Here is a 27,321-nt window from a genome sequence, read left to right on the forward strand (position 1 = left end):
GGACTTGTTTTACTTTTGGTTGACAAAGGCAACCTAAAGGAGTGCCATAATATTTTTTTAACTTTTCTTCTAACTTCATAGCATACAGTTATAAAGCAATGTAATTAGTGGCATTTTTTCTTAACCAGACCATTGATTTTAACTCTGAAAACAGAAAAGTTACTGCTTTTGACCTTATAACTGTGTAGTAAATATTCCCTTTCCAGGAAAAAGCTGCATGGAACCTAGATAGGATTGTTGAAGGCCTTTTGGTAGATTTTAGAGACGTTAGGATCACATTCATGCATGCATAGACTATAGTGGTTGAAGATGACAAGAAACATGAGGTGGATGTGTTAGCTGGCTATCCAGTTGCTGCCAAAACTGACAATTGTCTGGAACAAAACTTTATTAAAAGCACTTTAAAAGAGAGCTTTGTATCTCTGATTATTCCGTCACTGTAGCAGATGTTCAAATTAGATGCTGTCATTAAAAATGAGTTTTCCTGAAGATGTATTTGATTTTCAGTATCTGTATATTTGTTCTAAATGGACTAAATGCTTAGAGCAGTATTTTCGACAGTGAGAGTTAACTAAACCTGGTCTCTGTTATCACTTCCTTTAGCAATGAGCAGTGCAAAATGGTCAGTGAGTACTGCCTTAACAAACTTATTTTTTTCTGTTTCTTTGTAACATTCAGGCTCTGGCAGCTTGCTATTAAGTGGTGGAAGTTGGCCTTGTTGAAAAAACACCAAAATCCTTTTGCCAAATCAGAACTTGCTCTTGGTAGTTCAGAATAATGTAGAGAACAGTTGCAAGTGAGGAATCCAGACCTTTTTAAAAAGCAAGTAAATGTGACACTTAGGATGATATAGCAACAAATTTCAAAGAAATGGATGCCATTCTTTGTCATGAACATGTTCAGGATATCACTTGTGTAGTTTTATATGTTCAGAGTGTTGATTTGCCATGCTTGTTCTGTATGTGGTATTGTAGCCAACAACATGAAATACCTGGTTTTAGCAGATTTTTTATTATTTAAACTGTTAATTGTATGAGTTCAGAATAAACTTTGTAAATGAGGGCATTTCCAGAAGGAATATTATTCACTGTTGATACTTTCTCAAGTGGTGTTTTTTTTGTAGCAGCTTTTCTGTTTTATTGATACAGGAGGGCTTTCATGATGGGGAAGGATATTGCAGACTGGGATTTTGACATAGGGAGTACACTCTGATCATGCCTAACTCAATACTGTTTATTAGAGCTTAAAAGGCATTATTGGACATGGAAAGTGATTTTGGATGTGGGGAGTTATTCTTCCAAGTGGACTGTTCTGCAGTGGGGCACAGCAGTGTTTCTGTTATAGTGCCCATGAACTGATCTATTGAATTCAGTAAAGGTGTGCAAAGGAGAGGAGAGAATACAGTGATACCAGTGTTCAAAGTGTAGCCTCCTAAGTGCCATTGAAGGGTGGCAATTCCAGACAAACGGCTTTTGATCTATTATAAATACAAAAATATAGAATCTTCCAGGTTGGAAGAGACCTTCAAGATCATCCAGTCCAACCATTAGCCTAGCAATATCATTGAAACCAGTATATATCACTCAGATCTAGACACCTCTTAAACATCTCCAGGCCTGGTGAATCTACCACCTCCCTGGGCAAGTTATTCCAGTGCCTGACCACTCTAAAAGTGAAAAAGAGATTTCTCATATTTAATATGAATTTTCCCTGTCTCACCTTAAGGCCATTTTTTTGGGTCTTCTTGCTGAAGGCAAGAGCCTGGAAGAGCCTGGCCCCCACCTCAAGAGCTTGGAAGAGCCTGGCCCCCACCTAACTACAGCCTTCCTTGAGGGAGTTTTAGAGATGATGGGGTCCCTCCTGAGCCTTCTGAAGACTGAACAACTCACTCAGCCATTCCCCACAGCACAGGTTTTCTAGACCTTTCACAAGCCCTTTATTTGACAGGCTCCAGCACCTCAATGTCCTTTTTAAAATGAGAAGCCTAGAACTGAACACAGCATTCAAGGTGTGGCCTCATCCATGCTGAGTACAAGGAGAAATATACTTTGTGTTCTTTCAATTGTTGTTTGTCCCTTCATTCCCTTCATTCATCACACGAAGCATTATTCAACAGACTCAGGAAGGACCTTGCCGTGGTTCTGTTGCTCATAGCAGTGTTTGCTATGCTAACGCTTCCTGTACACAACGCACCTGGAGTTTTATTGAAAGTCTGGGAAGTGGATAGAGAGATACCATGTTGAATGTTCTGTGCTATATCTTATTTTCTCTTTATTAATTAGTTCATACTTGCCAACTCCTATCCCTAATACAAAAAAACCCATCCTGCAAAAATAATGGCATCATAATTTCTGGGGCAAGATGAGAAAAGTTTGATTGGTGAAGAATTCCTTCAAGAAAAGCTGCCAGAAAGAAAAATATGTCTGAAAACTGACCTATTGAATGGTTTTACCTGCCAGATAAAACTAAATGTTGATTTAGTTTCTGAATAATGAATAAAATTGAAATGAGACACAGCACACCATTGTTTCAATGAATATTGTGAAAAAGTAGCTTTCAGACCATCAGCATCATTAATTTAGATTTCAGTCTTGAAAGCTGTCATAGGCATACCGGTTTTACCATTTTTTATACTTTGGTATAATTTTTACAGGTACTCAGTTGTGGCTTTTTTTCCCCTTTTCAGGTCTTTCTCTTACATTACTGTTTGTCTTTCTTGGGTACTGCACTGCGCCTCAAACAGGTTGTATTTACACCTGTGCAGTTGTTGTCTGTGGAATCGAAGGAAAATGTAATTTCTTGTATAGGGGAAATACTGTCACTCAGAAATTCCTGAGAATTAATTCTTTATTGATTCAAGCATTACTCTTGAGCCAGGTGTGTCTTTCAGGAATTCAGTTGTACTTCCAGGGGGTGGGATTGGTAGAAGGACTAGTCAGAAATGAGGTGTTGCTAGGACAGGGTTGCATGGCATTTTAGCCCCAGTTACAATAGAGTAGACCCCAGGGATCTGTTGTCCTCTCTGTTGTTTGAATCGCTTGCTCCCTGGGCTGTCAACGAGCCATCCTGAGCTACCATCCTTGTGACATACACCTACTCACATGAGTGTATGTTGTTGGCCTTTGGCCAAATTAAAGCATTGGTAGGCAACTTGTAAATTCATCTCTGCCTCTGCTGCCTACAGCCATCTGATGAGACACATAATCCTCAGGAGATCCCTAAAATACAGCGCCTAGCAGGGAGAATTAAACATTCTTAAATTGTTACCCACAAATGTCTCCTAGCTGGTCTGGAGTTGGCCCTAGTGCTTTATTCATAAGTCTTTTTTCAAGGTGTTGGCAGGGGTTCCCTCAGGAACATATTTCTCTGTAACTCTCTTCTCTTTTCCAGGTTGTTGGCCACAAAATTGAAATAAAAAATTGGCAACACAGATATGAAGTCTTAAGATCGTTACAATTTTTTTTAACATTAAAGAATTGATTTCTGTTATAGAATGACTAGCAGAAAATTACTTATCTATACAGCAGCCAAAGTTTTCTTTATTTTAGATCGAGTTTCTGAACTGTTGAGCTGTTGGGTAAAGCGAAATAAACAACGTTCAAGAGCTACTGTAAATTTAAAAAGATTTCCAAAAGGAAATAGACTGCTGCATCTTGAGGACAGAAGGGACATGGAATATTTTCCTGTTCTTTGGGCACTAGAAAAATTAATTTTTATTAACCCAGCAATCTATCCAGAATACATTTCCTTGTCAACTTTTTAGTCCATGGGAAATTGGTTAGAAGTTACTGTGTTTGGGGATATTTTTTTTCCACATCAGAAAAACCTTTAATTCTCTGCTTAGTATTTTAATATGTATAATATTTGTCAAAAACTGCTGTCTTTTTATGTTCTTAGGAAAGGAGTTTTTTTCTTATACTTTTAGATTTTCCACAGTTGTGCTTTTTTAGGCTAAAATTTGGCAGTTAGATTATTTCCCTCCCACAGGTTTTATGTAGACCAAAGCCTGATCTGTCTGCTAATTATCTGTCTTTTAGCCCTCAGTCTCCTTTAGATTAATAAGAAAAGCATGTTAAGTTCACCTAGGCACCTTAGCAGTGCTAGGGGGGTGTCTGCAGTGTTATGTGCCTCAGTGTTCTCAAGTGCTGAGGAATACTGCATTTTCACTGTGCTTTAAAATGACTCTTGATTAATTAAACAGATTCTGTTTTTTCTTTACCCTGGGCTTCGATATATCTCTCTGCCATTAAGATTTTCTTACCTTTTATGATCTTTTCAAAAGGCTAGTTTCACTTGAACATCAAGATATATTTTTATCCTTTCCTGTTTCATCTACTGCCACTGTTAGTTTCAGATACAGCTAAGGTTTTCAACTTGAATGTGGTACCTTGAACTTTTTCAGGTTACCTGTTGTTTGGAGGTTATGGTATCTCCATAGTCTTCTGTAAAAGAAGTTAATCCTGTTCCTTGGGAACTCAATGCTTTTAAGCATTTCTAAACTCCCAGGGTAAACTTTGTCATGAGTAATCTGTAGCTGTTTGTTCAGTAGTTTGGAAGAGCTGTAACCCTGGGGCATTGGTAAGTAGTGTCCTCTAGGCTTTGGATTGTCTGGACATAAATATAGGTCTGGGATTTATTTGATTTGCTTTGCTTTAAATCTCAGAGATTGTCTCTTTTTCTCTGCCCTACTGACTGCTCATTTCAATTCAGTGGGATCTTCTTGATGTCAGGATTGTGATTACCATTGGATGGTGACGTACTTCAAAGGCTTCTGCTAAGAATGGGCTGTATTTCTGCTGTTACCTTGAAATTGAACTCTTCTCAAATTAAAACTGCTTGGCTTTATGCCATTATACTATCATCTCAACTTGATTTCTTAGCACATTACTCATTTTCAAGGCTGTTTCCAGTTCTGTTCTCTGTGATTTCCAAACCACACAGTGGAAGAGAGACTATCCAAGACATGGTTTCGCAACACAGGTCAATTTTGTGACTTTGTTTTTTTGTTTTATCAGTTTCTCAACCCCCCTGCCCAAATGTTCTATTTTAAATTGAACAGGTGTTATTTTCCAACTTAGAAATCAAGATTTCCATTAATTCCATACAGTTTGATGTTTGTTGGTTTGTCTTGCTTTTTCACTTGGTCAAGCTTATATTTTAGTGCTCCCTCTATTGCTTGACTGACAACTTGTCCTGGGTCACTTTATTCTCCATTGCTTTTACAAGGCACAGAAAGTATAATCTGGAAGAGACTTGGATAATGTTTACCTAACTACCGAGTAGTTTATTACCAAATAGTTTATTTGAGGCAGAAATATTAGCTTCATTAGCCTATTTTCCTGGAAATTAAGAAGTCCTTTCTGGTTGGTTCTGCAGTAAGGAAAACCCAGACTTTCAGATGGATAGGGAGGAAGAAGGAAGTTGAGTGCATAGTTTGATTGGTTTGGTTTTGGGTTTGGTCTGGGTTGGTTTTTTTCCCCTAAAGGAAGCAAGAGAAGAGCTCAATTAAAAGGAAATACATGTGGATGCAGATATGTATCTTCATGTTGGTGAACAGAGAAAAGTAGTTATGTGGCCTCATTTTTAAGAGACTACTTAAGGGTTTAACAATCTGGGTTTAGTAATTTTCTGTAGTCTGTTCTGCATTTGATGTTTTAAAGCTTTTCTTTTACTTGCTTGCTGGTAAATGTGTATTCTAGAATGACAAGAGCTATCATACTCAATTGTTATGAAGTTAAATTATTGGAGCATTACATAGTGGGTGGGATAAAACCATATTTAGGATATTCCAAATTGAAAGAAACAGTTACTTAAGGACTTCAAGGATTGCATTGCAGTGCTGTTAAACAGTGGCTTCTATACTTGGAGTGGTTACTATGCTTAAACTCTGGTTTGATACCTTTAAAGGAATCTTGATGAAAAAACAGATAAGGAAGTGAGGGCAAAAAAACCCCAAAAACCTGCTTTCCAGGCTGCTTTTCCTGCTACTGAAAATGTGTACGCTGCCTCTCTGCCTCCTTTTTTGCCCCTTGCCCTTTTAGCTGGTTATTAGTTAGAATTACTGTTCTAAAGGATGCTACTGCTATTGAGGAAGACTACATGGCACCAATATTACCCACCTTAATGTGAAGTTTTCCTAAAAATATACAGCACAGAACTCTCATACTGTGTGCATTACCATAAAATCTGAGTGCCTACTAGGAGCACATCAGGAAATTCAATTTACATTTGGGCTTTTGTTAAACTGTCTTTTTCTATTCAACAGATAGGTCTCTGTGTTGAAGTATTTTGCTTTGGCATTAAAAGCTATATGCATATAAATGCATTAAAGAAACCAGACCAAACCAGTTTGGCTTTCACTTAAGTGAAAGGTGGTTTGTGCTGGCCTTGAATTCAGGAGAAGGGGGCCTCAATCTAATCTGGAGAGTTGTTCTAAGAAGAATTTGGCTTCTGCATAATGAACTTTATCTTCATTGTAGAAAGCTGACAATGTGTGAAGCTGTTGATCTTTCTTCATTTCAAAGCTGTAATTGATGGCCAGATAATAAGAGTCAATTCAAGGTAATAAGAGAGTCAAAGATAAATACTGAGTTGTGGGGCTTGATTCCATATTTAGTGGAAAAGAAAAATAGTCTGATCTGTCAACCCTTTGTGTTTGGATCTGCAGTGCTGTTCTGTGTAATCTACCAGTGTTCAAGATAGAAGTTGTAGTACAAGAGTATCACAAAAGATGCAGTTTTAGAAGGTGAATAATTGCAGCTGCAGCTCTCTGCTAAACTTTTTCTCTTAAAGAAAATATCAATTTTATTGAGGCCTGAGCGAGTACTTGGTTTCATAAGTGGATCATTTGGATCATTGTATTTGGAGGTGGTGTAGAGCCTTGGGATACAAGTGTAATTGCACTTCACTGTTTTTTGGTCACTGGTTCTGAAGTGTTCTAACTACCATGCTTTTTTTCAGAGTGACATACACTTAGAAACTTCTACTGTTATAAAGCAGATTAGTAATAATTTAAACTTTTCTGACAAATCTGTTGTGATTAATTCCTTATGCTTTTTCAGAGCAATAATTTCCCATTAAGGTATGGATTATATCCATGCATACTGGGAAAGATATGCTGAACACATCTACTAAAAAAATATATCCTTACTGCACAGTCCATTAATGTAAGAAATATTTTTTATGTGTATAAGAAGTGTTCAATTTGTTGTAGAAACCCTTGAAAGCAGTACACAAGCACAATTTAAGGAGCAAGAGTTTAAAGAGGATTCCTGATTGTTCTGCACTCAGCATACATGTATGTACACAAACAGTTTTAAACCCAGGCAGTTTACAATGTAAAGGATGTAGTTGGAGAAATTTTTACTAGGCAAGTGCAGGAGCAGCCTTACAGCTGCAGAGAAGGCAGCTACAGTTTCAAACTGTGTCATTCTCCTGCCTTGTTGGAGAAGAGTCTCCAGCTCTATATATGGCTGCATTTGGGTGTAGTAACAAAATATGGTATCTCCAACCTGCCACTCATGGTTTGATTTTTCAAAAGATTCTGCCACAAACATTTCCTGAGTGTTTCCTTCCCAGCTGTTTATGTCTTGGTGTGATTTTCTTCCACTGGAGGAGATCTGTTAGCAGTTCCTGTGGTAAAGGTGTGTTAACACCTCACTTGTTGTCATCTGCCTTCCTAGAGGAGCAAGGGCAACTTGGATTAGCCAAATAGCAGAAGCAGTGCTTTCCCTGCCTGTGGTTAGCTCTATGGCCAGGAGTGGCCAGAATTACAGAAAGATCTGTCTAGGGCTTGAATGCTGAAGATTTTGAGATACCCAAGAGTCCCATAAGAAAGTGTCTTTTGACTTCTTAATAGCAAGGGAAAAGCTACATTGATGCTTTGGTTAGAATGTTAAGCTGATGGGTAGAGATTTATAGCAGCAGTTAAACTTTGAAAACTAGTTTTCATAAAAACAGAATTTCAAAAGCTTTTTTTCATGGCACCGTTCTTTGGTGAACTGCTGTGTTGTCCTGTGGGACTGAAAAACACCAGCTTGTTGTGTCTTAGTTGGAAAAAATTGAGCCTGTTTTACCATGTGGTACTTGAAGGATGTGCTATTACAATAGTGCATTAAGACTTCAACATGAAATATCTTATTTAAAATAAAGCAACTGAAATGTTTCCAATTGAAGAGAAACTGAATGTTCAAATAGATGAAAAGGTAAAAAACACAGAATGCAGTTTGTGTAAATACAAAAGACTTATTTGTCTACATCGTCTTTCAGACTCATTAAACAGCCATAAGTGATTTAAATACAAATTAGGAAGCTGCACATCATGTTGCAGCCTACTCATGTAGGCTGAGCTCATCAGAAACTCCTTTTGTTCCTCCATTTCCTTCCACCTTACTTTCCCTGCAGATGCCAGCAGCACTGCTTTACTCCATTTACAGGGCTCTGTTGAAGCAATCACCTCTGCAAGGGTCTCTGTTATTCTGGGTTCCTTTTTCATTGCTGATCCTGCTCCTTTTTTCTCTGACCTTTGGACCTCCATGTAACACTGCATTCCTGTGCATGGGTTGAGGACTGCAATCTACCTTCTGATTTTCCATTTTTCCCCCTGTAATTCCTGCTTGTTGATCTTTGACACTGACAGTCTAGCATTTAAAAAATACAGAAAACAAGAGCACTGCAGAATATATTACAGAATTGGGAGGTTTTATGCTGGAAACGACTTTGTTCCTGTCAGCTAGTTTTTAATCTATAAATAATTGCCGGGTTGGCGTATTGCATACTGCAGGCTCTATGTCTCTTCCATGCCTCTAACAGGTTCTCATTTTCAACCAGAACTGACAAGGCTATTCTGATATGCAGAACTTGCCACAACATTTTTGTAATTCCTTGAGTGCTTTGGTTATTAGGTAACAGGTGGTGTGTCATTGTCAAGTTGAGGGTACAAATCCTTTGTTTGCATAGGCCAGTGATATGTTTGGCTTGTTTGTGAAATGTTCCACTGTAAATATTAGGAAATGTATATAAATTTATATATGTATTTTTAGGAGCAATGGATGAACTTCATAGCCTGGACCCAAGAAGACAAGAATTGTTAGAGGCAAGATTCACGGGAGTAGTAAGTGGCAGCACTGGGAGTACTGGAAGTTGCAGTGTTGGAGCTAAAGTAAGTCCTAAGAGCAGTCATTCACATCTGCCATTTTGAGATGCTAATTTATCTCACACCATCTCATTTTCATACTGTTAATGTGATTTACTTGTAAAAGCACTGGGTTGGAAGAGGCTCTCAGAAAAATCCCTGTTTGTTATTTTGCTTTGAGATAGGATTGTTTATCTTGAACCTTTCTGTGACAGGGATGTTGAATTGTTCTTAAAAACACCGAAGAATGAGCTTATACAGGCTCTTTTGTGGCTTTGCTGTAGTGCACATGTGATCAGAGATGAAAGATTTTCCCATTATTTAGGTGGAGTTGTCCCTGCTGCAGATGACCGTCTACTTACAGAGTAGTAGTGTGTGACATCTGTTTTAGTATTAAACTTTTTTGAAGATTAGTACATATAGATAAAAAAAATATTTCAACATTTCTAGACATTTACATCAGTTTCTCTTACTTTCATTCTAGAATTCCTGTCTTTTAGTATCTAAGCCAGGATGCAACACTTTACGAAGAACCTTATGAACACTGAATAATTACTTTCCATATGTTGTATATTTCTTTTCAGTTAATACATCTGCAAAATAATTTTGTCTTTGTTGCATATTCTGTTCAAGTTACTAACTTCAGCTTCTAAGACTGATTGCTGCAATACTGTTGCCTAGCCAGAGGTACTCCATTTTGTATTTGTGCATTGGAATGTTCTCCATCAAGTATAGTACTTAATAGACTGATATTAAAAAGGTGTCATACTAATATTTTAGGTGCGTTTCCCTCATGACTAAATTACTTCTGAATTCTGTTTCCAAACTGTTTGCAGTACCCTCATGTTTTAAGTGCTTTACACAAACTTGTAGTATTTTTAGCTTCCTATGCTGTATTTTAGTTACCAGTATAGATGACAGAACCAAATACTTCCTGATAGAAGACATTGTTAGAATTTCTGAAGACATGTCATGTATCAATGGCTATGAACAAACTACACAGAATTGAAATTATTATATAGTGATCTTGCATCATAATTTGCTTTGGAGAGTGACCTGAGGGTAGCTGTCACAAAGCTGTAAAAAGGTGATCAACTTGTTACTACCATTTAAACCAAGAAGTGAGTTAGATAGTCAGGGGAAGAAATGAGGTTGGATTGACACAGTGACATTGATGCACTCTCTAAGTGTCTTCTCATTATAATTGCAAAATTGTATATTTGCCATATCTTATGCTTAAAATTAGAAAGAGACAAACACAATGATTCTGGCCAGTTTTGTTTATTTATTCCTTGGGTTCTCTAGTACTGCTTACTCCCCTAATTAATTAACTCATTTTAATAGCTCAGGTAGTTTTCATAGTTCACATTTCTATTTATCCTTTTTTATTACTAAATCTGTACTTCTAACTTCATTGAACTTTTACTTTTTGATACAGCTGTTTCGGTCCATTGCTTTGTTGCAAATTTTCCCTCATAATCTGTCTGCTGCTGTATGTGTAATACATTTTTTAAAGGCATTATCAGGTTTCTTGGGGTTCCTCTTTAAAATTTGATTCCCTGTGAGTCACTGCTTACCATTTCCATAAATCTGTTGAAGTCTTTTTCTTGTTGTCTGTTGTTCAGCTGATTTCAGCTGTTAGCCAAATTATGTTCCACTTTCACATTCTCAGTTTGTTCATCTAAGTTAGCCAGAAAAAGAAATTTAAAAGAACTAATTTCCTTTTTCACTCTGCCACGGAAAAAATACATTTCTTGTCCCTGGTGCATTCCAAGATTTGTATCTCATCCAGTTGGTTTCCAAATGTATATCTAGATGAAGTGTTTTTTTAATACTATCCAATGCCTTAATAAATGTTTGCAGAAGATGCTGTTACCACTGTTTCTTACAGATGCAGATCCTCATCTAAGACACTGTTGTTCTTACCTCTAGTCCTGTGATTTGTTACACCATCAGTAAAGCTACAATTCCATCAGTTTTGTTTGTATTTCTTTTGTTTGTGACCATTCAGTGTATCCATGCAGATAATGTGAAGTGTAGTAGCTGATCTGGGCTGTGTTTGGGAAAAAATACTTTATAAAAAATATAGTCTGTAGTCTTGGTGGGGGATGTTCGGACAGGCTTAACTGATTCTTATTAAAAAAACTGATAAAACATTTTTGATCTAATGTGCAGAGGTAATTGGGAAAATATGAGGTATAAATGTAATATCCATTGGTCTACCTTCACTTTGAAGACCAAAAAGAAAAAACTTCTTTGTGTACAATCCCGAATCCCCATGTTCCAGATTCTAATTTTCCTAAGCTAGCAAGACAATACAGAGCTTGCAACTTTAATAGTTATTTTTTAAATACTCTGGGTCATTATATACTTCTAGTTATTAAATTGAAATGGACTCTTATTTATTGGGAATACTCTTTTGAAAGGCTATCCTTACCATATATGTTGCTGAAGAGTTTTGGAATTTATGGGGGTAAAAAAGCCCATCATGTTCAAGCTTTTTCAGCAAGCAAGGTTGGAAATACAAATGTAGGTTACTGATATTATTGTTGTATTAGACTTCGATGGCCAGATACTGACACAGGACAAGGAAGAACAAGATACAGACATTTGTGTATACTGAAGACTGCCCTGGGGGTGAAAAACATACATGGAAACTTTGTGTGTTTAACTAACATTTCTCTGGACATTGTAATCCAGAGATGATCTAGTTATTCAGATGTCACAGATGAGTACTGTCCTGCAAACTGATACCAGGCTGGAATTTAATGCTCAGGAGCAAACTGCCTTGGAACTACTTCACTTCAAAGTGTTTGTTCTGCCTTCTTATATAGAAGAGACTGGTCCATCATTATAAGAGTTTTGGTGGGTTTTTTTAATAAAAGACACTCAGCTGATGATGACTCATTAAAATGTCCTTGTGACGTGCTGTGTTCAAAAGATCTCTGAATAAATCAGCCTTAGTAAATTTCTAAAAAAATATTGTAATTTGGGACTGTATCACTACTTGGGGTTGTTGCTGTTTTTTCTTCCCTCACTAATGTAAATTTATTGTGTTGGGGGAAATTTGTTTTAAAAATGTAGAATAATACTGTCAATAGGTTTTAATTTTCTCCAAGATAGACTAGACTGTTGCAAAGATTATTTTTTAAATCTATTTCATGACAGAAAATTAAAACTTGTTTTAATTAACACCTCTTTTTCTTCAAAAATTGAAAAATTCTAGTAGTCTCTAGAACTTTCTCCAGTGGTTTTGAATATGCTAGGGTTTTACTTGGCTCAAAAGCAATGGAAATTCAAAATTTATTGTCCCCTGTCAAAATATTCACCTGTCAAACTTCTTCTCCCCTTTCCAGTTACAAGTGCTCTATAGTTAATTTTTCCATGAGAGCATGAAATTACTGTTACTGGTTGTAACTGTGAATGGTAACAGTGGATTATGTTTTATAATTCTGTATATAATGCTGAGTTTTTTATTTGTCTTGGTAGGCCTCAACAAATAACGAGAGTTCAAATCACAGTTTTGGAAGCTTGGGATCTTTAAGTGATAAAGAGTCAGAGGTAAGTGTATGGGGCAGATCATTATTACCTCAGAATTTTAATGCTAACAAGTAATTTATTTTTATTCTTTGATGCCATATTTTGTATAGGAGCTTTTAAAGTAAAATGCAGACTACTCAGATAGGTAGGAAAGAGCTTAAATTACTGGAAGACATTATCTCTTGGAAGAGGAACCGTGACTACAAGAAGTGTGTTTCTTTGCATTTTGGGTCATGAAACTAGCTGCTTCTGCTTCTCTGTTATCTATGTAGTCATGGTCTGAGGATGCATACAGCCTTTGGAGGTGAAAATGCTTACATAGTTTGCTGTCTTTTGTTTCATAAGTAAAAAGTGTTTCATCAGTACAGATAGCTTTGAGTGATCTTTGGATGAATCTTTGAAAATACTCTAGAAACTAGTTTTACTGTGTTTTCTTTCCAAATGGGGATTTATGCCAAGGACAGACATCCTTAGTAGACGTCATCTTTATTTGTAAAAGCTGCAGTTGTCACTGTGTATTTTCTTACCTAAATCGAGTTTGTAATCCAAAAAAAGGATTCATGCTTTTATTAGGTTTAAATGTGCACAGCTCAGACTTGCCTTGAGTAGAATATTTTCCTCTTAGTGATGAGCATTGCTGTAGTTGCACTAATACTACAGCTCTTAGAATGTACCTATTTCGGGGTTGGTGAGTGTCTGACAGTTTTGCCTCTGTGTGTCACAGATTGTGTGGATAAGATTATATCCTTTGTAACCAGGAGTGGATTTCTGGCCTAGGCTACGCCTTGTGTGACGCTGTGTCATGCTGGAGAGATGGTTGTTTGGAATGTGCTGTTGGTGTTATTTTCATGTCAGAGCTTTACTTTGGGGCCTGATTGTTCATTTGCTCAGTCACTACAAGATGCTTTTTTACTGGGCTGTCAGCAAGTGAATTTAATTGGTTCCCAAAGCTGATACCTTATAAATAAAAGTTCTGTATGTGTGATTTGTTTTTCTTGTTGAAAAAAGCTCAGCTATGTTTTTTTTCCCCCTCACCTTTCCCAGCTGGATTATGCATCCAACTGCATAGACTATTTTCTTAACCAGAAAATTCTGTCTGCCTGTTGTTTTTATTCATGGCTTTTCCTAGAAATACTCTGGGTAGTGATGCAGTTCTGATGTAGGTGTGGGAATGGAAATGTGCTGCAGTAGCCTGAAGGTTATGATGCATTATTGCAATTCCTTGACAGAAAACCATATCTATGAGTAGTTGAATGAGCTCAGAACACTGACTACTTGCGTAATAAGTTTTTGGTGTAGGAAAATGTTATTTTACAGTTCTATACATGAGATACAGAGGCAAAGATTTTCCAAGGCATGTGAGTTTGAAAGTCTCTGCACAGTGTTTTAACCTCAGGTCTTGCTTCTGAGTAAGGATAGTATTTTGTCTTTAAAATATTTTAAGACTTGTATTCTAAAATAGAAATTGACATATTTTTCAAAAATGCCCCTGCACAGAAGTCCACTGTGCTCCTTTGCACAGTGAAAGATGAGTCTTACTGACATTGAGTAGCAAAATGCATTTTCTTGCCTCTTTTTCAGAAGTTGTTAGTTGTATTCACTCTATTATAATTGTAATAGAGTGAATACAAGTATGTTAATAAATTTTTACAGTTATTAAAGTTACATCGGGTTACTTATACGCTAAAGTACCATAAAAAGTAAGCTGTAGATCTTAGTACTGCAAACAAGTTGTGGGATTGCTTTGTTGTGCTGGTTTTTGTTTGTTTTAATAGCATGACCTTGAAGGCTTCATAGTTACAGTGATGGTAGTATATGGAAATCAGACTTGCTCACTGGGGAGGCAGTGCCATCATTTGATGTTGGAAGAGCACTGTTGTATTGCAGTAGATCTTGGGAGAAAAAAAAAAAGTAGATATGCAAATCTCAGAATCATTGAAATTAATTTCTAGCAAGAGTGTCAATTTCTGATCAAACCCTGATGATGCATTCATGTCATTACTCTGTGCTTTCATCATGAAGTGGCACATTAAATCTGTGAATGTGAAGGGAAGACTCAGGGGAAGCACAGTGAAATTGAGGGGAAAACTAGGATCAAGACCAAGATGTATGAGGCTCTGCTAGTATGCCAAGCTGTGTGTGACTTTAATCTAACCCTAAAAGTATTTTATCTTGCTTATGAAATAGTAAGATTTTAATTTAAATCTTGACTATATGTAAATGCTTTGGCAGCTACAGAAAGTAGGTTCAGTCTTCATTTACCAGGGAGATACTCCCCAGCCCCATTAGCCTTCAGTTTCTTGTAATTCATAGGACTCCATTCATTAGGAAGGATTTTGGAGTACATTTTCTAGTGATTGATGTGTGCTGTACATTATCATGCGAATTTTGTGCTTAGAAAAGGGGAACATGACCTTGTTGAGTAACCTCATTAATAACCTCATTAGTGTGCTAGTACTTTCTGGTTTGGAAGGTTAAATTAAACACTGAAAGAAATCAGAAGAGCTTAAGGAAATAGACATTTGTGAATTACTTGAGTTTTGAAACTATAAACCTCTTTAAATGGCTGGTTTTACAAGCCACAGCAGCTGGAAACTAGTTTTGGTGGGGGAAATCTTATGTGGCTTTTCATTAATTAGATTTTAAACTTTTTTTTTCTTGATATGGTTGGTAAAAATTACTACATTAGAATGTAACTGCAGAATTGAAAGTTGGAAAACAAGAATAACATGAAAATGCTTGGTTAAGTAGTTTCAATTTAGTTAGTGGAAAGGTAGCTTAATGTTACCTATTTACCTGGCAATAATTCCAAATTATTAAAGTTAAATTTCTAAGCTATGCTTTCTGCTTTTAGAATCAATAGTCTTGAGTTAACTCCATTTCCAGAAGTCTGTGTTATATACTTTGCTAATGTATGCTAGCACTGTAGAAGATGCAGATGTCAGTTGGATGAGTTTATTTAAAATAAAATATATTTAATTTAAACTTAATTTACAGCCTGATAATACAGCATTTATGGTTGTAAAACTTCCAAAGATATCTTTATGATATTTTGACACACAAGAGTCAAAACACATAAAAAATACATGGTATAGGTAGGGAAGACCTTTCTTGTCCTGCTTGTTCTTTTAGTCTAATAATTTTCTAGGGATCACAGGTAGCTTAAAGTGGTTCTTGCCAACATAAATACTATTGGATATTTGTAGTAAATTCATGTTTGAGCATATCCACACCAAGATTTTGGAATTGAAAGGTCCTTGAAATGATTTACTGATGGTTGAAATTTGAATGTTGATATAATTTGCTGTGTTAAGAAAGCATACTTGGAGCACCAAATGACAGATGCAATAAAATTAGAAAATGATGGTATCATGAGAGAATTAATATCTTGTCACTGATCTCAAATTTAGTCTGAGCTATTAAGGACCTTTGGTTTACTGGTAAAATAGATCATGTAATGTCTCCTGTGCTTCCTCCAGTTATGTATGAGGCACCATGAAGAATACACACACACAAAGCTGCAATATGCTGAACGAGAGCAGCTTTTATTATCTAAATTGGGGAGACTAACTGGTTTGAATCCTCAGATCAAAGAGGAGCAAATGCAATTTAGAGATGCTTCTGATCACAGCCCTTTCTTGTTATCTATGTTGTACATGGTGATTGTAATTTCCAGGCAGCTGTATAGAAAAATTTATTCCAGAAATATTAACAGATCTCTGTTTTATCACTTACCATTGATACTTGTCTTTCTTTTCCTTGAGATAAAAGTATATGGGGAGGATGACACTTTCTAAGTGGATAGATATTAACATTTAGAGGAATTTTTGCTCTCTCGTTTTTCCTCTTTTTCTTTCTTTTTAATTCTCAGCAGATTCTAGAAATCTATACAAATTTTTATTAGTTTGGAAATATCTTTTACACTTATGAAAAAGTTTAACATTATTGGCTTCCTATAGAAGTACTGGAACTTTGTGTTTATGCTACAGTGGTGTGTAGGAAACACCATCAAGAATCAGATTATTTCACTTAAGTATTAAGCTTTAAAACACCCACACTAAATACAGAGATCTTGGTAAAATATAAACATAAATGAAACAAAAATGGGTGTTCAGAAATCCTGGAATGAATGAAAAGGAGTAATTGCTTCAGAATTAATATGTGGAATTGCCTTTTGGAAAATAATTTAAGAATTACTTCTCACTTTCTTAAGTACCTCTTCTAGCTTGTACCTGATTGACCAAAGATCATATTATCTAGTTTGACTACGATCTGAAATTGCATCCCTGCTGAATTGTGAAATCATGTTTTATGGATGAGGATTTAAATTTATTTCATAATAATACAGCAGTAATACAAATAAATAGAGCCTGTGTTGCATCATGTTCTTTTTGTTGTTTGTAGACTCCAGAGAAGAAACAGTCAGAACCTTCCAGAGGAAGAAAAAGAAAAGCAGACACTCAGAGTGAAAGCAGCCAAGGTAAATTAAAATGTAAATTGACTAGGTAGTGATTGCATGTAATACAGTTTTGATTGTTAGCCTTAAAAATTCTGCATTTTCGCCTACATAAGATGGCTGTTATATTTTGGATGATAAGTTATGCATTCTTGTCACCCTCCCATTTGTCACTGGGAGGGATGGGCAAGTAAAACATGAATGGGACTGGTAATTACCCAAAGGAATCATGGGCTACTGCATGTGTAACTCACAGCTACGATACAACTCTGTAATATTGTTAAGAATTACAGCAACTCTTCTCATGCAAAATACCTTGTGGTTTGAATTTCTTTTCAGTAGATAAGGGGAAAAAAGGATTACTGATTACAATATCTGATGCTTGATTTACAGGTATATATAAGAACTTAATTATATTCTTCCTTTTTTGTGGAAGATTGTAGTAGTTCAGAGGGGTGGGGAAATCATGATAAGACTGATTTCTAATTTAATATTTACAAAGTTTAGTTTTTGTCATTCCTCTCTTTTGTGTGACTTTTGGGTGAGAACTGGTGGAAATTTAACCTCAAGACAAAAATTCATCAGAAGGGGAGCAGAAATAGTTCTGATAACATCTGCATCAGCTTTATTTTTCATTCTAACAGAGCTAGAAAATGCCACTTCAGATATAAAGCAATGGGCTCCATATCTGGAAGTCTTCATAATGCAGCATGCTATTAGTAGAATAATCATGTTGTTTGATTAAAATTAATTTCTTCCTAAGTGTTACTTTGTAGACACCTGCTTTGTTCAAAGAACCTGAATGAATTTTCCAATTTTCATTGTTCTAGTAGCTTATCCTTCCTCTTACTAATGAGTGTTGAAATTAGAGATGATGGAAATCTTTTGGCCTTTTTAATATAGAAAATATGATAATAATATCTTATCACTGTTATACTGTCAATAGCAGTAAAACTGAGTAGTCTGCACTGCAATATTCTCAAGGAGCTGGCCTAAGAAACTGCAGCTTCTTGGAGTGGTACAGTACAGTTGGAGCACAGCAAAAAACCTCTTATTGTATTGGGAAAAAAACAAGAAATCAATCTCTTGTATATTGCATACCCAGGATATTGACTTTTTAATATGTAAATTAATCCATAAGTGTTGAAGAAAGGGATTGTTTAGAACACAGAACTAATTGGAAGGTGGTATAAATCAGTATAAATCTATTCATAATTGGCTGTGCCAAAATAATTTGACGTATTTCTTCAGTGTGGAGCTCTGTAACATGACATCAAATAGATTTTTCCATACTGAAGAGGAATGTAGTCTGTCTCTTTTACCTGCATGAAAGTAAATTTGATAAAGTGAAATATGAGAATTAAGCATGAGGACAGAAATCACTAGCAGAATTACAGAGCGTAAAGAATTGGCTGGAGGGAAGTAGTAGCAATGCATATACTGACTGGGTAACTACTGGAGAAGTTGGCTGTGTGCTGTTCTAGGTCTTGGAATTATTTTATCTAAATTTTTCTGTTAGAAGTCTTGACACAAAAAGGGCTGACAAATGTTTCTAGTTTTTTATGTTACTTCTTAGTGACACAGCATTATGCAGCATTGTCAGTACAGAGGTATATTGAACTAGAGAGAGTTCATCAGGGCTGAAACAATAGAAAAGCTTGAAAATCTTTGCTAAAAAGTGGAAATCAAAATTATGGATCTATGGGTAATGACCTCCTAATATATTGCAAAAATTTCTTTCTATAAATAAAAAGCTCTGAACAATTGTCCATTTCCAAGATGTCTCCTAACAGGTTGTCTGACTTCTACAGGAGAAAAGCCCAGTCTTAAGATTTATGGGTCATCTTAGGGCCAAGCAGAAGAAAACATTTGTGCATTGGATAAGGTATAGGTGCAATCTCTGGAATGCCACATGTAGCTCAGGTCCTCCTGGTGAAGAAATAAAATTCATGTTTGTTCTTCTGAAGTCTCAGTCCATTTAAGATAAATTCTAATCTCAATCTCTGGTGTTTTATTTCCCTAGTTAACACTGTGAGTTACCCAATTCATTATCAGGTTAAGAGTACTGGAAATACTTGTCATTCTCTATGCCCTCACTGTTACTGGCACCTAGGAAAATCCTTGGACATAATATGTGGGCATAATAACTCACCTGGAGTATATCATGTTAGTAGATGTGGTCAATTTGATGCTTTGAGATAGGCCTTGAAAAGGGGAGGGACTTAAAACAGAAGGTTTGATCTGTAGGATGAGAGATAAGTTTTGTGTTATCTTTAAGAGGTCTAGGGTTTCTGTAAAGTCTACTCTAAACTGGTTTAGGAATTGAAGGTGACTTAATATCTGATTTGTTTTGGGAATCCCTTAATTACCTATATAGGGACATCAAGTATTACCACATCAAAGAAAACCAATTAACAAGTGGTAAGATTTTACTATCATTATTTTATAGGTAAAAATGTAAGACATCTCCACAAGTAATTTATTTAACCAATTCTAATGTATTGCTGTATTTATTGCAGGAAAGAATATTGGGGGACATTTTATAGGTAAAAATGTAAGACATCTCCACAAGTAATTTATTTAACCAATTCTAATGTATTGCTGTATTTATTGCAGGAAAGAATATTGGGGTTTTTAGGTAAAATGCTTCCACAAGTAATTTTTTACAATTAATGGTTTTATTGCAGGAAAGAATATTGGGGGACGTGGTCACAAGATTAGTGACTATTTTGAGGTAAGAATTTTGTGAATTTTACTTTGGTTTTAAAATTTTCTTCTAAAATATCCTTTTAGCTTTTTTTCGATGCTACAGCATTTTTGGTTATAATGGACAGGCCTCTTGAGAGATTACTTCTCTTTTCTTTCTGTATGCTTCCGAGTATTAAACCTTGAAGTAGAGATGCAGTCATCTCTTGATGGACATGAACTGAACTAAAATACAAAAACCATTATCTTTCACACTGCGGTTTAGACAGCTAAAGGTTGCACTGATAAAAGTGATAGAATCTGATTTAAAATTCTGTGTACAGATGAGCTGTAGAATGTAGTGTGTACTTTCAGTAGATGTTTAATGTATTTTGAGAGGACTTACTCATTGGGGGTCCCTGTGTGCTCCGCAGTACCAAGGTGGGAACGGCTCGAGCCCAGTGCGAGGCGTGCCTCCTGCAATCCGCTCTCCTCAGAACTCACATTCCGCTCCTTCTTCTGTAAGTCTGCAACTTCATAACTGCACCACATGGTTTTATAGCCTAAAATTGAAACATTGGAAATAATATGTATTCAAGGGGGGAGTTTACAAAGGAACGAGTCCTGGGAAAGAATTCATTCTTCCACCAGGAAAAAAAGAAATCAAATGAAGTATTAAAACTAAATTCTCTGTTAACACTGGGTTGTTTTTTCTTAAACGTCTTTTTAAATACAAGGTAGTTATGTAAAAGGTTGAATAAATGTTAAAATGTTGTAATGATGTCTATTCGTAGGCCTCACACAAAAAAGGGGAGTTTTTTTTGTTACTTTTAAGGAAACTTGGACCCCTAACTTGGGACTTCAAAAGCTGAGGTTTTGATAAATTGTAATTTTTTTCAATAATTGATACCTTTTGCCTCTAAAATTCTCTTTGGTTGTGCTAATTCCTTTTTTTTCCTTCTCATAAGCACAATTTCAGTGCCCGGCATACCAACGTGCTAAATGGCTAAACAAATTTTGCCAGTTACAGAAAAGAGTTGTTTCTCTGAAGGTGGACCTCAGCTTTTATTCCATGTGCTTTCAACTTCAGGCATCCTCTTGGTCTTGCCAACAATATGGAGTGTAATACAGATTTTGGAATTCAGCTTGAAAAAGGTCTCATTCGCACAAACTAGGTTCATTAACAGGATTTGCTTTCTGATTTGCGCTAGCTTCCCCTCTCAGGTTGTCCCATCAGAACTAAACATTCCAAAAATAACTCACATTATTCTTGAGTTGTGAAAACTCAGAATCAGAAAAATAAGTCTTTGTAAGACTAACATTACCTTATGTCAGTCTTGTATTGTCTTAAATCTTTCAGTCTGTTTCCCAAAAGTGACAATCTTACTTTTCTCAGAGAATGTATTGCATCCTTCCTGAGCTGCAAGTGGTGTGTAACGCCATACTGATAGCTCTCAATGCAGTGCTCCCAGTGGTGGCATGTGTACAAAAATACCTTATTTCTCTGTTTCTTTGAGATGTTCCTGCCAAGAGTTGTACCAAGGCTATGCTCATAATTAAATACTACAGCTGTATCTGAAATTCTTTGCTTTCATGCTTTTCAGGTTCGACAGAATAGTCCTTCTCCTACTTCATTAGCTTTTGGGGACCACCCTCTCACACAACCAAAGCAGTTATCTATTAAAATTACTCAGGTAACTTTTTGAGTAGATCACTTTACATTGCAGGGGAAAAAAAAAGTAGTTATGTTTATTTCTTTGTCTTTTAACTTCTTATAAACTCTTAAAGACTTTGAAAAGCTTTGGTTTTTAAAATTGCCGAAGCATTTTTTGGTTAAGTTCAGCAGCTCATAATTTAAATATCTCTGGTGAGTTTTGTATTCTGCACTTGCTCAGCTCCCAGCATGGCACTTCATGATTACATAGATGACCATGGCATTGGTAGGTTTTTGCTCAAGATTTTAGCTGTTGTGTGGTTTTAGAAGTAGAAGCTGCTTTTTCAGGCAGTATTTGAATTGACAGCTGCCATTGTCATACTGCATTTAAAATCCGACATTGAAGAAGAAAAATGAGATGGATGAGATGGCAATCAAAATGATCAACACAATTCTGACATGACTTTTAAAAGCTGAAATCAACTGTTTAATTCTCTCTGCCATTTCTGATGTGATCTGTTCTTTCACATTAGTCAGAAAAAGGTTGCTTACCTGTTGACTGATACAGAGAAATTAATTAGTGGATGTTTACATTCTTGCCCTGTTTTTTATGCTTTTTTATGTACAGTAACTTCTCAGTTGGTGATGAAATCTGTTAATCCTGCTAATGGTTTGTCCCAACTGTTCACAGTTGTCCTCATGAAGAGGGAAAGTGATTTTGAATAAGAACCTTTAATGACACTTCCAAACACCTGAAAATAAGATTTTTCTGGTCTTGTTGAATGTTTTAAAGTAATTTATTTCTCTGCCTAATAAGCATAAAAAGAATAATGCTGTAGTTGTAAAAGGAAAGGATAAATATTTCAAAATGTTCTTTCTAGACTGATCTCACAATGCTGAAATTAGCGGCACTAGAAAGTAATAAAAATCAAGACTTGGAAAAGAAAGAAGGTCGTATAGATGACTTACTCAGGGTAAGTGTTGGACATGGGTAAAGGTATTTATTCAGAACAGCAAACTGAATATGAGGACAATTGTTTTTATTTTTAAAGAATTACTTAAATAAAAAGTTATAACAAGTTTTTAATTTTCGTTATTTTTTTCTTAAACCTAAGAAGTCTGTATAATGAAATGTATAAGTTTTTTTCAGCTTCTGTGCTACAACTTGTTAATGACTAAATATGTTTATAGACTTCTGAAGGTGCAAAGAAAGCTGATGCCATTTGCAGGCAGTTGATTAATTCCTTAAATTCATATTATAATTCATCTAATGGGTGGTTTTGGAGGTTTTTTTTTTTGTTCTAATTGTGAATAGCCTTTATCTGTGGAAAAACTGTTGGCATTTTCAGAATGGAGTTGATTTTGACAGAAATAAATACAGGAATGAATAACTACTTTCAATTTGAAAGCTATACTATGCTCTAAGACCTGTTTTCAGAGAAAAAAGAAATATGAAATATGAAACAAACCTGTGTTTCACAATTTGTAGTCTGTTTAGTGTTTGTATGTGTACATACTTAGGTACAATACATAAAAATATTAACCCATACAATGATGTACTATGAAGTTTTATATGTAGATTGTTTTAACACATCTTCAACAGTATGGGATAGACAAGCCTAAACTATTTTTTTTTAATCAAAATAATATTGTTGTGGGATTTTTAAGGTAATAAGTATAATTGGAACACAGAGAATTTGTTAAACTTCCTACTCAGATCATTGAAACTTTTATAATTGCAAAATTTTTTGCTTTCTTTTAAATTGGAGATGTTAGGATTCACATGACTTGAGAATCATATATAAAGATCTGATGCTAAAATTTTGCAGTTTGAATGTAAGTGGAGCCCTCAGTGAAGAGCTGAACATGAGATTGGTGCAGAGTCTTTATATCTTCTCATTATGCTGAATGCTCTATAATACAGAATGCAGGACAATGTAAAGGAAATAAAAAAGAATCAAGGCATCCTTCTATAGATAGGGATGTATGTGTGAAATGAAATTTTTATTTAGATAAAGAGATGTGTTTATGCATGTATGTTCCTTACTTTAGTCATGTGAAAATAGTTATATTTCTTTTATGTGACAGCTGATTTAAAAACAGTGTTTCAATATATCTCTTCATATTTTGTATATATTTATTAGGCTAATTGTGATCTTAGAAGACAAATAGATGAACAACAAAAACTACTTGAAAAATACAAAGAAAGATTAAACAAATGTATTTCCATGAGCAAGAAGCTTCTAATTGAAAAGGTAAGTTTACTGCTCTGAAAATCTTTGTGATAAAAGCTGGGAGATTTCTATAAAACTCCATTATGATTCCTTCATTTTATCTTCAACTTTTTCACATTTGTCACTTGATTGAAACTTTGTATCCACAGTCTGTATCTGGCAATATTTTTATAAACCTGAATAAGATAAATAAAACATTTAACCTTTTTCAGATTGTGGAAAATGTACCTTTTTTAATTTAAGGATTTGCCCATCATAAGTAATTCAAAATAGCAAATAATTAAAGTTATGAATTAAATATATGGCATATTTTCTGGAAAAAATGTAAGATCACACTGGATAAAATAATTTCTGAACATAATCTGTTGTGAAGAGGAGATGTCTTTGTGAGACACTTAAGTGGCTATGGTAGTTTTTGATGTAAAATTATAAAATGCTGTGTTAGCTCAGAATTCATGGAAAAAAGGAAATGAAGATGACTGCCTTCATACTACCATTAATGAAAGAATCGCTTTTTAAAAATTTCACACCAATTACATTTAAACTAGTAGCAATTTATTAGGTGACAAGGATACCTTGTTTCTCTCCCTCTTCTTTAAAATAGCCTATTTAAAAAAAATCTTAAAAAGTTAATAGGAAATTGTGTTATTAGAAATTAAGGTACAAAATAAGACAAACAGCCCCAGTGCCTTTCCTTGTGCTAGCTGCTGGATCCTGCTGTCATGCACAATGGCACAAAGGGAGCCATTGGAGGATTCAGGAGTTTTCTCACTAGCGTGTCATAAATAAATTATTGCAGATCTTTTTGAGTTCCAGCATGAGGGAATGCAGGGAAAAGATGCATCAGATCTGTTTGGCCTGATAGTAAGTGCATACCTTCAGACTGAGAATCCCACAAGGGATGTTTCCTGTGAAAAGCCCTTCTTCAGTCTAGAAGTCTGTAAAAACAGCCTTAATTCTGACAACTTCTCACTTTTTGTGTGTGTGATTTTGGGCCATAGACATTTGTTATGAAGAAAGCATTTGTAGCAATCAAAGAGGTTTCCTTGCATTAGGTGTTCACAGTGCTCTTTCTTTGAAGGAGAGCAGGCAGACTCAGTTGGTTGTCACATCCCAAGGGTGCTTGTGGTGGCAGTGCTGGTCTGAGAAGGGAATCTGCTTTACTTCTGCAAGTGGATATCTGAGTGCAGTCAAGGCTGCCCACAGTGCTATGCCACACAGAGATCCCTGCCCCAAGTCACTTGGTACCAGTACTAACGTAGATGCTCTGGCAAGGAATTTCCAGGCCAAGTGTAGGAAGTGCTTTCTTTATCATATCTGAGTCAGTTATTTGTTGTAATAGACATGTACAGATAGAATCTTAATTATATCCTCTATGATGCTGCTACTCTAAATAAAGTGCTTTTTTAATGAGGAAGAGCAGCAAACTTTATAGGGAAACAGAGCCAAACTCAGGGGGGGATTTGGTGCATAAATTGTCCTCTAGTACTGGTTCTGGCAACTGCAGCTTGAGTTCTGTGGAAATTAGAATAAATGGGGTAAATACTACAACATATTTTTGTTGACACTCCTCTTATTCTTGCCTTAAAAGGCTCTTGGAGGAGAAAAAAAGCCCTGAGTGTTTTATTGACTTTTTGAACATTTTAGTGTTACTAAATATGAATTTTTTTTTTTTTTTTGTTTTCTTAGAGCACACAGGAGAAGCTGGCAAGCAGAGAGAAGAGCATGCAAGACAGATTACGCCTGGGGCATTTTACAACAGTTCGTCATGGTGCTTCATTTACTGAACAGTGGACAGATGGCTTTGCTTTTCAAAATCTTGTGAAGTTAGTCAATGCTATATTCTTAAAGTTCTCACTAATTGTTACTTCCCTCTAGTGGACTTTTTTTATTACTAATATTCTAGGATTGAAGCAGCTTTTCACATGTTGTATTTTGCTTTGCCTTTTGAAGACTGAGAATAGAGTATAGAACTCCATTAATCAGGTGAGGGAATGCTAAGGTTGTCTGTCTTTAAAAAACAGTTTGGTTCCACTTTGTTTTAACTATCTTTTCAAAAGCATGAATGTTGTAAATAAGCAGCACATAGTTATTCAACTCAGCTGATAGAATTAAAAGATGAATCAGTGATTTTTCAGGAAGCTAAGCAAGTATGCCTGGTGGTCACTGGGACAGATGAGGTCTGTGAAGTTCTCACTGGTCACATAGGTGCTACTGCACATCCTCATGGCAGCAGCTTTCTCTGGCATCCAGCTCCTTAGTGCTTTGAAGGAGCAGTGACAAATCTGGCAGCCTCAGATGAGATTTAGTGCAAGTGGATGGGGGAGAGCAACCACCTGGAAAAGAGCTACCATAGCAGGTATTTCAGCAGAGATGGGGCCAAGGAAAAGAGCTCTGCAAGGCTCTCAGAGATGGTGGTAAAATAATTATGCAGTGCTTCCAAAGGAGTACTTTGGTAATGAGTCTGATTCATGGGAAGTACAGATAGATTTATAGATAGAAGAATACATATATTTTAAGAAGAAATTAACCAAGAGTTTTGTTATTGAAGGACAGTATTTAGTCTTAGCACTATGGGATTGCCTGGGACACTTTTTTAAACAGTCTTAAAACAGTCTGTAGATGTGTTTTGCATAAAAGCTGTAATCGTTTGCCATACAACCAAACTGATGGTTTATTTGGGATAAGATAAAAGATCAATTCAGTATTTGGCCCATAAAAATCAGGTACTCTCTATTGATGCTGTCAAGGGAGTGTTTTCGATAGTATAAAATAAGATATCCACCAGCTCAGATAGATATTTTTTTTCTTTTTCTAATGCTGAAGTCATGCATAGCACTTTCAAAAACAAAACAAAACAACCAAAACAAAAAACCCCACAAAACCCCAAAACAGCAACAAAAACCAAACAATCCCCCTGAAACCACCATATATTTAAAAAATAAATTGTGCCATAACTTTAGCAAAATTTTTCCACTTCATGAAGAACACTGGTGTTCATTCTCCTAGGAAACATTTTCACACGTTCAGTAAGTTTTTTTAAATTTCTAAATGCCTTATCAGTTAAAAAGATAGTTCTTGAAAAAATGCTAATTGATGAAACTTTAATAAAGCTTTTTTTTGGGGTTTACAGGCAGCAAGAGTGGGTGAATCAACAAAGGGAAGACATTGAAAGGCAGAGAAAGCTCCTGGCCAAGCGAAAGCCTCCAACTACAAATAATTCTCAGGCACCATCTGCCAATTCTGAACCCAAGCAGAGGAAAAATAAAGCTGTGAATGGGGCAGAAAACGATCCCTTTGTTAGACCCAATTTACCACAGCTGTAAGTTTAACATTTCAATCAGTCTTTTACATAAATTCTGAGATATTGTCTGTGTGTGTTCTATTCAAATAACAGCATAAAAAGGCACTCGGTATATTCAGCAGCTATATTCTCACTAAGGACTTGCTGATGCTAGGGAAATTTGCACCACTGTCTATGAAGTTGTTGTACAATTGCACTGTCTATGAAGTTGTACAATTTATTTTTGGTAAGTCACCAGAGAAGGGCCCATTCTGGGGATAGGCAGTGTTCCTTATGTTACCCTGAACTAGAAGTCTCCTTATCCTGTCTTCTTAG

At 35.8% G+C, this 27,321-nt stretch overlaps 1 protein-coding gene across 2 annotated transcripts in view; it reads left to right on the forward strand.

The window, feature by feature from the left end:
- Positions 1-27,321, forward strand: part of TLK1 (tousled like kinase 1) — a 67,022-nt gene that overhangs the window by 15,463 nt on the left and 24,238 nt on the right. For both annotated transcript variants that reach the window (XM_030951820.1, XM_030951819.1), the window contains exons 2-11: positions 9,042-9,160; positions 12,623-12,694; positions 17,078-17,153; positions 19,817-19,863; positions 20,249-20,335; positions 21,419-21,508; positions 22,350-22,442; positions 23,613-23,723; positions 25,392-25,528; positions 26,836-27,024. In XM_030951820.1, coding sequence (XP_030807680.1) covers positions 9,047-9,160; positions 12,623-12,694; positions 17,078-17,153; positions 19,817-19,863; positions 20,249-20,335; positions 21,419-21,508; positions 22,350-22,442; positions 23,613-23,723; positions 25,392-25,528; positions 26,836-27,024 — 1,016 coding nt within the window. In that variant the 5' untranslated portion in view covers positions 9,042-9,046. The remainder of the gene's footprint in view (positions 1-9,041; positions 9,161-12,622; positions 12,695-17,077; positions 17,154-19,816; positions 19,864-20,248; positions 20,336-21,418; positions 21,509-22,349; positions 22,443-23,612; positions 23,724-25,391; positions 25,529-26,835; positions 27,025-27,321) is intronic.

Source organism: Camarhynchus parvulus, chromosome 7 (genome assembly GCF_901933205.1).
Source record: "Camarhynchus parvulus chromosome 7, STF_HiC, whole genome shotgun sequence".
Taxonomy (NCBI): Eukaryota; Metazoa; Chordata; class Aves; order Passeriformes; family Thraupidae; genus Camarhynchus; species Camarhynchus parvulus.